The sequence below is a fragment of the Pelobates fuscus genome, chromosome 4, assembly GCF_036172605.1.
Source record: "Pelobates fuscus isolate aPelFus1 chromosome 4, aPelFus1.pri, whole genome shotgun sequence".
Lineage (NCBI taxonomy): Eukaryota > Metazoa > Chordata > Amphibia > Anura > Pelobatidae > Pelobates > Pelobates fuscus.
The window spans coordinates 29993302-30008591 of NC_086320.1; the positions used below are offsets into that span (position 1 = coordinate 29993302).

Genomic DNA, 15290 nt, shown 5'->3' on the forward strand with positions numbered 1-15290 from the left:
ATTGGAAATTCGGATGGCCATGTATGTTCATGGTTTTTGAGACATTATACCAGACGATGTCATGTAGTCATTTTATTATTAATATTATAGACACCAAAAACAATAAACTGATGTTGCAGAACATACATCAATATTTTAAGACAGTATCTAATTGAGCTCTGTGAGGTGCAAGTACTATAATAAATATGTATCCCTATAATCTAAATCATGTAATCTTGTGGGTCATTACTGGGTCAGTTGATCAGTTCTTGGAACATTGTTAAAGAGTTTTGAGATAAAGACTTTGGAAATAAAACACCACAAAGCACAATAAATTGTGATGCAAGTTTAATAAGCTTAATAAACTGTGTTTTCATTCATCAAAAATACAGATATTCTTCAATAGATTAGCAGATCCTTAATTTGGTCTGAAGATGACTAATTTACATGTCAAAACGTTGCTTTTATTTACTTACAAATATAACTTACAAAAATAACTCTGGGTTGTCACATAAATATATACATAGGAAATAACATTTCAAAAGATCCAATTCTGAGCAGTTCACTTAATTCTGTAAATACAAATTTCACCAAATTGTTGGGTTATTCGAAGCATTGTTTAAATAATTGTAAAGTAATGTTTACCAAATGTCCACACATGAATTTAATTGTCTAATTTTATTATTACTGGTATTTCTAAATCATCAAAATATACTGCAGCACTGAACAACTGGGGAAAATATTATATCAGAAGCCTACAGATTATGCAAATAATAACAACAATCTCTCTTTTTTATGTTTTGTGAAAGTTCTAAATAGAATTCTTTACTTCTAAACAGAACACAAGTCAAAGTCAAGCATGCAAAAAAAAAAATAAAAATACTACATTGTTGTTCAAAGTCCCGTTTAGCAGAATATTAACATTATACCATCAGCTTCCACGGAGCCCATAATAAACTTTCCCTGTCGGAAAAGTTGTAGGTGTTTATCTTCACCAGAAATAAATATTAACAGAAATGCCAGGAATTAATAACCAACTACGTACATGCAGCACATGTAGTACACGCAGAACCGTATGGAGTGAAGCCAGGGTGACACGACTGTGTCTTAGATTGCTATTATAGACATTTTAAGTGTAATGTATTTAATGCACTATAACCAATGCAATAGAAAAAATAGAAAAAAATATATATTTTCTTTTTATTATTTAATAATTTTTTTCTGTATATTTGTTACAGTAATTTTCTTCTGAAATTGATTAAGAACATACGCATCAACAATGATGGTTTTACTTCCAGTAAATGAGGGGATACGTCAAGTTAACTAAACAGTGAGTTGGGTAGGTAAGCTTGCAACCACACTTGAAAAATGTAAGCCTTAATAGCTTACGGAAAAAAAAAACTTAATTCCTGCTGAAATTTAAATATATTTTTCATGCATATTATCTTGTAAATTACTTGATAAACTAAACTGTTTAGTGGATAATCCCTGTTAGCAGGGGATCATCTACTTTTACTTTTCTCAAATGAGCACTCAGCAAACAGCAAACCTCTTCCGTTAAGAACATAATTTATTGAACTGTTGAAAAACATCTTCCTTAATGGCTCCTTTGGGATTGAATTTAGGTTGTGTTATGGAACCTCTTACGCCAGGAACCAGAAAACTTGGCCAGACATCACATACAAACTTATCCCTCGAGTAATCTTGTGAATTAGAGCTTCATTTTCTTTATCCCATTATTTGGCCGTATACATGGTATATCATTTTACTAAACACTCGTGAATTCATGGAGATTTTTCTCAGTTTAATCCATTTATTTTAATATGCTAATGTACAGGCTTTCTGATACAGAAAAGGAGTTGTTTTTCTTTTTAAATTTCACCCAGGAACAGTCTACAGATGATGTGTTCTAAGGCCCTATTTATGCTCTAAAAGAGTTTACACCAAATATCTCATGCAGATCGTTGTATTGGACAAATATTGGCCAACATTTTTGCAGACCTACTCAAAAAAAATCAAAAAAAAAATCACAGATACTTTTTCACTTTTAAGAACATGAGAATATTTTTTAAATGTTATGATGTGAAATGCAATTGTTGAATGAGTCTTGTAGGAAATGGAAGCTTTTCAGACTCGATGGTTCAACAGAATTTGATGCATAATTTATGCATACTATTCCATTTTCCTACATATTAACTCACGTAAATCCTAAAACTAGAGTCATTGCAGAATTTTGGTTGGATGTGTGTAATTGCCTAAACCCTTTTCTTGCATCATGCATTTGCTACGTGCACAGTTGTTTAAATAAAATATACTTTATTGGCATTCATTCAGATATTTACATAGAGTGGGAACATAGAAATAGCTGATTTGATAAGCACAGCAGCAGCAATGCCAAGCACCTTACAAACTGTCGCAGTAACAGTTTCCATAGCGTTAATGTGCCTTTCATCTTTCTAAGGTCAATAAAACAATTAACATTGAATTGAGTAATAAAAAAGATCTATGCTGTAAGACCTTAGGACTTAAATTGGAGGTTTAGAACATGCATTCTTTGTGTTGAACTGCAAGTTATGTCCCTGAAATATTTTAATAGTCATAATATTTTACATTTACTTTTAGCTTCACAACAGATCATACTACGGAAAGGGTTAATACAACTCAAGCAGTCCAAGATAGGTTGTTTTACCGTTAATATTTTCTTTTTTTTTTAATTATTTTTTTTAATGCTTTTATTTATTGGTATAAGACAATCCTGAGCAGAGATATTTAGGTTTATGTAAACATATGTATAATTAAAAATTGCCATGACACAAAGATGGCTGCCATTGTTAAGCCGAGTAAACTAAAAATAAATAGCGTTAATCAGTCAAAAAAATGGAAAATAAAAAATGGTCAAGCAACCTAATTTAGTTAATCTATTACACCACTTGAGATGGACGTACCCAAAAGTGATACCATTAAGGACGTAGAAGTAACTTAATAACGGAGCATATTTTGTCTTTATAGAGATAAACACCCTGAGCGGTTTGGATAAATTCCCAATTTCTGTGAATTTGGTGAGTTCCAAAATGAAACATTCTGATTGGACAACCTGTTGTTGGCTAAATTATGGTGTAGATCTTAATACTAATAGGTAAATAATCAGTCTTTAAATTAACATAAAGTAAAGAATACACTGGGGTCTTTTCTTACTCTTCAAAGAAAATTTGAAGAGACATCATGAAACAACATACAAAAACATACAATGGGTAAGATGAAGGCTTAGGAAGATAACATACACAAAGAGGAACAAAAAAATTACAAAACAAAACAGGTTTATCCAGTATGAACAGAGCCAAACACTTAACTGTTCAAAACACCGGAAATATGTACAAAGATGAGAATTTCTTTGTTTGCAAGCTCTCTTTATCTTATCAAGCCTACACAAGTATAGAGATAAATACATGGAGATACATTTTAATTTCGGCACCTGCCATTGACCGAGTCACTTTAAGATATAGCACAAAAGGAAATCCCATCTGTGGATGGTAAAGTTGAGTTGGATGTTTGGTGGAAGTTTCAGTAAATCTTATTATTTTGCCTTCGTCAGTTGCCAATTTCACTAAAGTTGTGATAACTCTCTAGATCTTGGAAAATATCGTTTGGATTCTTGCAACTTAAATTACAAAAACAAGCATTAATCCACATCACATTCCAAGAGAATCCGCTTCCATCTGGGCATTCGAACCTAACTTCAATGGTCTTTGATTTGTATGGTGCACAACATCTGTTGTCCGTACAGATCCCACAGTATTTGGGCCGGTAAGAATTCTTGCTTACACAACCAGAAATGGTGAAGTTTTTGGGTTGATCTTCTCTGTATACAGCCAAACATTTTTTACCAGGCTATATGAAATACATACAAATAAAAAGGTAGAGGATTAATGATGAACAATTAAGAAGTTACATACAATCCTGAAATATTATCACATTTGAATGCTGTGTGGATTTTACTAAGATATGCTCAGTATTTCCACTGAAACTGATGTGAGGAGCAGGACTGGCTGAGCGTTTTTAGTCCGTTCCTGGTCAAAGGATGGAAATCCTTAAGAACGTCAAATTTGTTTTGTTTTATTTATAAATTTGCTGATTTGAAACTTTTACTGAAGTTGCATAAAAACATGTGTCATACTAGTAAAAATCTGCTGCAAAGACTTTGAGCAATTTAGTCACAACATTCACACTGATTTTATCAGTATTTAGCACCAAAATATTATCTCGCAAAGCTTCCTACTTAAAACCAAGTGAATTGGCAGCAAGTCTTTCTCAAACACCTTAACACCCTAACAGCTTCACTTGTTTGTGAGTTCGGTGATTAAAAAAAGAACGGTCCAAATTTAGAAAATAAAATGATTAAAAAAAAATCAGATAATGCTGTCAAAGCAGTGCCTATAGGTTGTACACACCCTGTCTACTTACAAACTCATCAATTTCTAAAATAGGTATTTTTATATGGTTTCTTACGACTATTTTTGATATTTGTGTAGATCTGCATTTTTATTTTTTGAATACCATCATTCTCCTTTTTATCTAATGATCAAAATAATATAATAATAATATGATGCCACGTAAGGAAATCATAGACTTTGCTTAGTACATTAGATGTTGAGGTTTGATTGTTATACATGATTGCACTGGACTCACCAAACATAAACCCAACAGTAATTAGTTGTATGAAATCAGCACTGTGGATGTGATGAAGGTAGCACACAGAAGTGGGCCAATTACTTTTTTTGGATATGCAGGAGATGTTTATGAAAAAAAGGACTTAATTTCAGTACAAGTATGTCCTAGGCTTTCATGCTAACTTACAAGTCAGAAAACAACGATTAGCCTACATTGGCTTTGTGTGGTGCAAATGTGTTTACATTTTTTGAGACTTTTCCCTGCTGTTTCCTGAAATTGGACACCAGAGAAAAACATGGGACTGTAGGACAGAGGTCCCAAATCTAGACTTTGACTACATGACACAATGCTGAGTGCTTACACAGAGCAAAATTCTATAGAATAAGACTGTGTTCAAAAATGTATGTTGTGCCAACTATTCATCTAACAGGGGAAGCTCCCCCTAATGGGTATATTCCTCACATTTGTTCTACAACAACAACAACAAAAAATTCAAGAAAAAAAGACTGTTAAATAAAAAAAATGATAGTTAAGAGAGCATAGTGAGAATTCAAAGTCAATTTTAAATTTAAAATCCAAATTGACAAACTGAAAAAATTCTCTAAATCAGTTATGCTTTCAGTTCGAACTAAAATTGGAAATTCTCTATGAATTCACATTGAATTCTTACTTTAGTAGAAAACCATGTAAGAATCTGAACTGCTACAGATAGTGTGTAATTGGTGTGGTGTTGTGAGTGTTTGAGTCAAACTACTGGAGAGATATCACTTCCACATTATCTATCCAAAACTGTACATCCGGGACCGACAATGATTTGCTGCAAGACCTTTGATGATGCACCACTAGAACTTTCAACTTATCATTGCCATCAATGTTTAGATAGATTGGGGCAGAAAACATCGTAGCTCACTGAACCAGTGTAGAAGAGACAAGTTTTAGGTGCCAAGACAGTCCCGGTTTTTGTCATACAGTTTAAGCTTGAATTGACGAAAATCGGCAGAGGTAACCAAGACTCTTTTTTACTAAAACAATGACAATGAACTGTAGAAGTCATAGTGCCCCCTGAATATTTTCCAAACGTCAGATACTATAAGTTAGGACAGTGCTATATTTATAATATATATTATCATAATCGCACTTTGGAACTTGTGAAAGATACACTTACCCTAAAGTGTTTGGTAATGTCTACTTCACAAGGCCTCATGTTACACAGACGACGTTCTTTGAGGAGTTTGCACTTTTCATTGTCGTTCGATATCCGTGTAGATATTCCCATCCCACAAGTTTTAGAGCATGTGCTCCACGGTGTAGTTTGAATTACACAATTATTTTGCCACGATTCACTTTCATCACTGTATGCTAAAACAGGGGGAGAATTTGGTGATCAGCTTGTCCTTCTATTTATATCACAATTAAAAACACTTACAAAAAACGTATAACTATATTATATACAAAAATAAAAGTAAAATGAAACTCTTAGATCCTTTGGTAACTTGAGTCAAGCATTGTGACAATATGGAGACTGTGTATCTCTCAATTATACTGAGATTCGGGATCTCCTTTAAGCTTGGATCCAGATTAAGCTAAAAGTAATTAATATGAAAGTTAAGAAAAATGCAAAATGTTTTCCTTACACTAATTCTTATGAGCTAGAACTAAGCAGCTTTTGTGGTCAGGAAACCAAACGGGGCCATGCTTTTAGCCTGGCAGTGCCACATCCAATGGTCGTATATGAAGAAATGGGACTATGGCATTGTCTGTGACAATAAGATTTTTGGACAAATTAAGTTCCCTATTTCACACTTTCTCTTGAGAAAAGTCTAGTCAACCAAACAGTGCATAGGGAAATTATTCTCCAATGATACTAGGAGTTGCTATATAAATAAATCAGGATTGTCCTACAAGTATCACTTGCATCTATTTATCATGTTGGTAAATTTTCCGGGTTATTCGCTAAACTACAAACTGCATTTGAAAATCAACTTACCTAGACTATTTACTAAAATGGGAATTCAAAGTGAATTTTAAATAAAGATAAATTAGCCAAACTGAAAACATATCTGACTTGGAATTTGTCCAGGCCGGCTAATTCGGCTTTAAATTTGAAATTCACGTTGAATTACCTCTAAATTCTCACTTTTTGTGAACAACCCTTTAAATGTCAATAATTAGGCTACAATAGTCAACCTGTGACCATAGATGACTTGGAAAATGTATGTTTAGTTAAATGTTGCCATTTGGATTTAGTTTGCTACAATTTAGAATTTAATGGGACCCTCTAGGCACCCAGACCACTTCATCTCATTGAAGTGGTCTGGGTGCAGTGTCCCTGTCACTTAGCCCTGCAATGTTAAGACTGCCTCTAGGTGCTTCCTCCAGTTTCAAGGAGTTTAACTCAGTAAAATGAGCTAAAAATCTCCCATAGTAAAGCACTGAGTCATTGCGTTCCTTGGGGAAGGCCTAATGCCCTGACATCAGTGAAAGTGCCAAGGGTCCTCGGCGCTGAAAACAGGTAAATAGGCAAAGGATTTTTAGGTATTTTATTGTGGCAGGGGTGGCATGGAGGCAGAGAGACACCGTATTGTTAGGAACACAGATTTGTATTCCAAACACTATAGTGTTCCTTTAAAGAATGACCCTGTGAAAGGGCTTGCTTTGCTTTTGTTTTTTTTAGATATGCTGTATAAAATTTTCAAAATTCTGCAGTCATTTTTTTTTTTTTACAAGTTCATATTAATATCAATACCTGGGAATGCAATATGGCGGGGGGATGCTTTCCTGAATCTCCTTGAATCATCGCATATCCATTGTTCACAGCATTTTCCTGCCAGTTTAACACGTTTTGGGTTTTGACACCAAACTAGAGGTGGTCTAGAGTTTAGGCAGAGTGGGACACACGCTACGTCCCCATTCAGGCAGGTGCAGTTATATTTACAAGAGGGTTGAAAGTTCTGTCCATTCAGGTATCGAATTCCATTGAGAAGACACCCGACTCCTGTCATTTCTGAATGGTTAAAAAAAGCATACAGAACATACTGAATCGACGTTCAGAATTGGGTCAACATTCTCGAAAAACAGACAAATGTTAATGTCAGGGCCGTCTTTAATAATGGTTGGACCCTGGGCAAGCATTTGCTTGGGACCATTGGGCCCTTCCACCCACACTCTCTGACACAGCGGCGGAGCTAAAGTAGAGAGGGCTCTGGTGCAAGACTTATTTTGGGCCCTGCAATTGCAAGGGTGGCCAAAAGGTAGATCCCCATTTGTCATGCAACTCCAATAATGCTTTGACAGCTGTGGCTCTACCATTTTCCCATGCTTGCATGGTTGTATTTAGCACCTAACAGTATTTGTATGTTTAAATGTAAGCATGGTTTTGTATGGATGTAAGGGTGTGTTTGCATGTGGTGTTGGCATTTGAAAGCAAGCATACATTTATGTGTAGTGTTTGTTTCTGAATGCAGGGGTTTGTTTATATTTAATTTTGGTGTGTTTGTTTGTAGTGTTAACATTTTAATGAAGGAGTGTGTTTGTATGTAGTTTTGCAGTTTGAATGCAGGGGTGTATTTTTGTATAGTGTGGGCATTTGAATGCGGAGATGTATACACATACACTGCCACACACACACTGTGATACACTCACACACACACTGACACATATACATACACACCGCCAGGGCCGGACTGGGAAAAAAATTAGGCCCGGGCATTTTTCAATCAGAGTGGCCCCCTAAGGGGGCGGGGCCAGAGAGGGTGTGTTTTGTCATCACTAATTACAAGCACGCCCCCTCTCAAAGTGAGCATGTTGGTTCAATGCGCAGAGCCGCGCTGAAGAGCTCTGGCATTAGAAAAAGGCCCTGAATTTGTTCTGCGCAGCGCAAGCAAATTTAATAACATGCTTGCACTGTGTTTGCTTTTAAATTGTCTCTGCTGTCTCCACAAGTGGGATACCAGAGGAAAAAAGGGCCAGGAAAGTGTATGGTACATGTGTTTGGAGCCTGCTTGAGGGATTGCGTGTGTGTACAGTGTGGTGTGGTATTGTGTAAATAGGTCAATTTAATTTGTGTTTGTGGTGTAATATGTGTGGCTAGGGGCTGTAGAGAGTGTGTGTATAGAGGGCATAGTGTTATAAGGGATGTAGTGAGTGTGTGTATACGGGCTGTAGTGTGTGTGTATAGGTGACGTAGTGTGTGTAGGGGTTGTAGAGAGGGTGTGTTTAGAGAATGTTGTATGTGTTTGCTGACAAGGAATGCAGTGTGTGTGTGTGTGTGTAGGAGTTCTAGTGTGTAAAGGACCCAGAGTGTGTATAGGAGATTGTGTGTGTGTGTATAGAGGATTAAGAGTGCATATAGGGTAAGGGATCTAGCGTGTATCTGGAGCGTAATGTGTGTAGTGGTGCAGTGTGAGGGGTGCTGTAGTGTGTGTGTATATATATATATATATATATATATATATATATTTGGAGGTATTGTATGTGTGAGGGGCGCAGTGTGTGTGTATGTAAGAGGGGTGCTGTGTGTGAGGGTGTTTTTATCTGCCATCACATTCTAGGTTTCTAATTTTCTTTGTTAACTCACTGAGGGTTATTATATATATATATATATATATATATATATGTGGGAGTGTGCTGTGTGTGTGAGCGAGGGTGCTGTGTTTGAGTGTGCGCTGTGTGTGTCTGAGGGTGCTGTGTGTGTCTGGGTGCGCTGTGTGTGTCTGGGTGCTGTGTGAGTCTGGGGGTGCTGTGTGCGTCTGGGGGTGCTGTGTGCATCTGGGTGCTGTGTGCGTCTTGGTGCTGTGTGTGTGTCTGGGTGCTGTGTGTGTCTGGGGGTTGTGTGTGTGTCTGGGTGCTGTGTGTCTGGGGGTGCTGTGTGCGTCTGGGGGTGTTGTGTGCGTGTCTGGGTGCTGTGTGTGTCTGGGGGTTGTGTGTGTCTGGGAGTGCTGTGTGTGTCTGGGTGCTGTGTGTCTGTCTGGGGGTGCTGTGTGTGTCTGGGTGATGGGTGCGTCTGGGGGTGCTGGGTGCGTCTGGGGGTGCTGGGTGCGCCTGGGTGCTGTGTGTGTGTCTGGGTGCTGTGTGTGTGTCTGGGTGCTTTGTGTGTCTGAGGGTGCTGTGTGTGTCTGAGGGTGCTGTGTGTGTCTGGGGGTGTTGTGTGTGTCTGGGGGTGCTGTGTGTGTTTTGGTGCTGTGTGTGTTTGGGTGCTTTGTGTGTCTGGGGGTGCTGTGTGTGTCTGAGGGTGCTGTGTGTGTCTGGGGGTGCTGTGGGTGTTGTGTGTGTCTGGGGGTGCTGTGTGTGTCTGGGTGCTGAGTGTGTCTGAGGGTGCTGTGTGCCTCTGGGTGCTGTGTGTGTGTCTGGGGGTGCTGTGTGTGTCTGGGGGTGCTGTGTGTGTCTCGGGGTGCTGTGTGTGTCTGAGGGTGCTGTGTGTGTCTGGGGGTGCTGTGTGTGTTTGGGTGCTTTGTGTGTCTGGGGGTGCTGTGTGTGTTTGGGTGCTTTGTGTGTCTAGGGGTGCTTTGTGTGTCTGGGGGTGCTGTGTGTGTCTGGGGGTGCTGTGTATGTTTGGGTGCTGTGTGTGTTTGGGTGCTTTGTGTGTCTGGGGGTGCTGTGTGTTTCTGAGGGTGCTGTGTGTGTCTGTGTGTGCTGTGGGTGTTGTGTGTGTCTGGGGGTGCTGTGTGTGTTTGGGGGTTGTGTGTGTGTGTGAATGTATTTTGTATTTAAATTAAAATATATATTTTTTATGTAATAATAAAAAATAAAAATAAAAGTTATATCCCCCCTCCCTTCTTACCTTTAGCCTGGGAGGGGGGGAAGCCGTTCTGACATGATGGGAGCCGTTCTGCCATGAGGGGGGGGGGCATGCTTTCTTCCCTGGTGGTTCAGTGGTGAGAGTGAACTCTAGGCTAGAGTTCACTTTCGCAAGATCTGAGCGTTGCCAGACCTTGCAAGTGGACCAGGCGGAGCTTCTCGATAGAGCTCCGCCGGTCCTCTCTCCTGCCGGTGGCCGCATGTCAGTGCCTCTGGGCCGGTGAGGGAGATCTTTGATCTCCCCACGGCCCATGTAGACACACAGCAGGGATGGCACTCGGGTAGCGCTGGCCCTGCAGGGGCTGGCAGGGGAGATCCTGTGATCTCCCCTGCTGGCCTCGACCCCATGGCCATCGCGGCCCACCGGGCATTTGCCCGGTGTGCCCGATGGCCAGTCCGGGCCTGCACACCGATACACATCTTGGCACTCATGCAGATATAGACACAAAGATACAAATACTAACACACATGCAGATACACACGCTGATTACATATAAATACAAAAATACACACAATGACAACGTACAGATACACTGACACACATATAGATACACAGATACACAACTTGCCGCACATGCAGACACACAAATACACTGACACACACACTATGTAAAGACACATAGTATAGATACACAGATACACACAATGACAACATAGAGATACACATTCTGACATGCATACAGACACAGAGATACACAACATGCAGATACATAGACACACAGATACAAACACTGGCACACATGTAGATACACAGACACACAGATACACACAATGACACACATGCAGATACACAGATACACACATTGACTATATACAGATGCACAAATATACACACTGACACCTACACATACATAGATACACACACACTGACAACATACAGATACACAGACACATACTGACATATATAAACAAACATGCTGACACACAGGCACATATACAGACACACACTGACAGACATACTGACACACTAACACACACAGACACACTAACACACGTATACCAACACTGACAGACATAGTGACTGACACACAAATACACATACTGACAGGTATACTAATACACACACTCAGACACACATGCAAAATCTACACTTTGACAGCTCTACACCAGCTGGGAAGAAGTGACTGTCACTTCTTCCACATACTCCTGAAAAGCAAGGCGCCCAGTCGCGCTGTTAAAGGGCCACCGGGCCCCTGCTTACAAATGTCCATTGGGTGGCCCTAACTGCATAGGCCCCCTTAGTGTGCGGTGATCCTAAAATAAATTGTTGCGGGCAGAGGGCAAATGGAGCAGCTGCTTTGGGCCCCCAGGAGTAACTGGGCCCGGGGCAGCTGCCCCATTTTCCCAGCGTTAAAGACGGCCCTGGTTAATGTACCTCATAAAGGAGGAGAATTCTCAGCTACAGATACGTTATAAAGACAATCTATCACATTTGTTTACATTTAAGAAAATCACAGATGGTTTCCTGTGACCTTTATGTGAGAGCCTGTTTAAACTCCTGGTGCCAACCGTAGCCTAGAAGAGATTGATGGTAGTTGTAGCTAAACAAAATGTGATGTTGCCAGTTTAAACCCCTAAAATAAATAACGCATTGAAATAATATATAAAGTCAAACAAACATTAAATATGAAACTCTGACTTTCCATCCAGTTTTTTTTCCCTAAAATGGTAAAATTAGTTAGTAAGCACTCATGCATGACATCAAATACTACTTCACTACTCGAGCATTCCATTTGTATCCTTTGACAATCGTATTTGTGCAGACAATAACTTAGTCTTCCACTTGTACCACCGCTCTTATAACAGAATCAATAAACACCGCCTCGCTGCCTTTCTTACATGACCCTCATAAGCTTTTCCATAAAATAAATGATCCCCCTCACCCCCAAGCTGATCTGTTTATTTTTGTATTAAATATTTGTTTTGCTTTATTTTTTTGTATCTCGCACTTTCCACCCTTTACTCTTCATGACCAGAGCTCTCTACAAACTCACTTAACAGGGAGATCTTTACTTTTTGAAGCTCACTACTTTATTCCAACTATCCAGTCATTATAAAACGTGCTTTAAGTCACTTATTTGTTAGTTATTGACTGTCTAAGTCAAGAGTAGGCAATGTTCAAAAATGTTCAAAAATGCTGAAAAGAATAAAGATGTTTTTAAAGACACACTATACCTAGAGTGACAGGTCAGCACCATGCTGTAAGACTGAGGTAACAGATTTTAATTTCAGCATACCCAGGGTGGGTTTACTATCCCCTATAATCCTACCACCTCAAAAAAAGAAAAAGTGAATTTAACAAATTTTTTATTTGGACATTGCAAGCATAAAAAAAACACTACAAAAACATATATTACATTTTGACAACTTCATATGAATATAGGTATGTATGTATTTCTACTTACAATGTATCTGTAAGCATAAATGGTTATAATAAATGGGGTTAAATTTAGAGTGGGGTAACGCTCATTGATTACATAGGGTGTTCAGTGTCAAGATGATTCAAATCTTGAGAGGGGTTATAGCTGTGGTATAATGGGTGTGTCAAATTATTTGGTTTAGGGTAATGTTGGGGTTACATTTAGTAATAGAATGCTTATATTCTAAGCAGAGTTAAACCTAGCATTGGTAACGGATTTTGTTTCAGGTTTAGGCTTTGATTGCTTACATTTTGGATTATGGGAAAAAAGCTTGATTAGGTTTTGGAAGGAGTTAAATTAAGGGCTAGAGAAAAAAGTGTGCTTAAGGTATATATGTGGAGTTTGATGGGGTATTTGCAAACTACTCACCCTCCTATGATTGATAACAGAGCTGCAGGAGATGTTATACGGTGTGTGCCACTCAGTGTTGCAGGGCATTTCCTGTGTGAGAGGCTGTTAGTGGGCAGATAGGAAGTGATCCCTTCCACTTCCTGTCCAGCCTCACACACAGACACTGGAGGAGCTGGGACAGCACTGAGTTTTACACTCTCTATAACAATTTCTGCAGCTCTGCTTTTAAACAAAGCAGGCTAACTGGACTGCAGAGCACTTCTGATACTTATCTCCTCACCAGCCCACCTAAGCTTCAAAAAGGCACATTATAAATGCTGTAAATAGACGATCCCTACAGACAGGTGCCTACTCTGGCCTGAGCATACCATTTGTGAGCAATAAAGATGGTTTTCTGTCACGATACTTTTGAAAGACCCTTTGTTGCATTGATTACTGATAAATAATGAGGTTTCAGAAGAAAAAGAAACACTTTTTAAGCAAAACTTTTTAGAAAACATGAATCTTACTTACGTCCACATACACCAACTTCAAACCGTGGACTGTCCATGCTATAGTCACAGTAAAGTCTTTTATGAGGGTCACACATATCTGCTTCCGTACAGCTTTCACCTTTTTGTTTAGCACACACTTTGCAGCAATCACATCCATCTGTGACCACGCTGACTCCTGTTGGACATACAGGTTTTTTTCTGGGACAGTTGCAAGGCCACTTGCAATATTGTTTCCGTATATATACTTCTGTCACTGTTGTAGTGTGAGGTGGCATTGTGGTGTTTTGTGAAAATACCTACAAGAGATGAGATAACAATAAATCAAAAATTCAAAACTTCAAATTATGGGATATGCAATAAAGATAGAGCATATTTGAGAGGCAACAGGGTATAATGTTTGTACATGAAATTAATTTAAAAGCATTTAATAGTTATATTAATAGCATTGTAACAATTTAATTCCTACCATTAAGCTTCTCATATGGTGGCTGTTTATCTATAAGTAAGAAGCATGATCTCCAATCTAAGAATACATTTATACCAATTTAACTTTACCCAGTATGATCACCTAATTCCATGTGACAAAATTCTATATAGGATTTGAGAATGGAAACTGTTTCTCGCAATTGTCATCATACCCATGGGCTTAACATGGTCTACAACCACAAAATGACACCTTCTTGATGCGTCTAGGATTCCGTTAAGAACTCATGATGCAAATCACTTGCAAAAACTTCCCTATTTAGGACTCACCTAGAAGGAGCCAGTCTATTGCAGTTCGATTGCTACATATGATTTGCAGATTAATGACTATTGATGAGTATTACTATCTACAACAACAAATATACAACATCAATACTATCATTCAGAGAAGAAGAAAGCTAGTTCCCTCCTTGTAAAATACTCCCAAGACACTTCAAATAGACTGCACAGTGCTCCTCTGCCCTTTTATACAAAATTGTCATTGACTTTCATTGTTACTTATATTTATCTTCACATTTTCATGAGCAAGAAATAGTTTGACATGTGCCTAGTTCCTTGTTCTAGTTGCAGTGGAGAGCAATCTTCAAAATGCTATATTTTGATGGTGATCAAGTGAATGAGCAGGACGATGTCTCAATGCTCTTTCAAATTGTTTCCAGGTGATTGAATGAATGCAATACAAATAACGTCATATGTTTCACCTTTATCCATTGCTTCAAGGTCAGCTTTGCACTTCTGAAGTCACTCCATTGGTTCTACATATGGAGATATCTCATTGAAATTTAAAAATTGAGTCCACTCAGGGTAAATGAGTTTATGATTTGTATCATTTTGGTGGTGTCCTTAGCAGAACTCTGGGTTTTGCAACAGAACCCATTGGCTGAAAACGCCGTAGATTTAGTTTTGAAATCTAGCTTTAAAAAATACATACTTGTTCTGTTATAGTTTGGCAAAGGCATATTGATTTTGGATAAGTAAATGATATAACTGAATCAACTCTTTGCTGTTTCCAATAAAATCATTGGTCACTAGCGAGACACATTGAAAGTTATGCAAGAAGAGCAATTCTAGGGAAATCAGTAGAAGTACTCCCTATCCA

General features: G+C 38.5%; 1 protein-coding gene across 1 annotated transcript in view; it reads right to left on the reverse strand.

Moving 5' to 3' along the window:
- Positions 1 to 2826: 2826 nt before the first annotated feature.
- Positions 2827 to 15290, reverse strand: part of CCN4 (cellular communication network factor 4) — a 57848-nt gene continuing 45384 nt past the window's right edge. The window contains exons 2-5 of the mRNA XM_063451039.1: positions 13728 to 14004; positions 7394 to 7651; positions 5813 to 6006; positions 2827 to 3867 (exon numbers count right to left, since the gene is read on the reverse strand). Coding sequence (XP_063307109.1) covers positions 3568 to 3867; positions 5813 to 6006; positions 7394 to 7651; positions 13728 to 14004 — 1029 coding nt within the window. The 3' untranslated portion in view covers positions 2827 to 3567. The remainder of the gene's footprint in view (positions 3868 to 5812; positions 6007 to 7393; positions 7652 to 13727; positions 14005 to 15290) is intronic.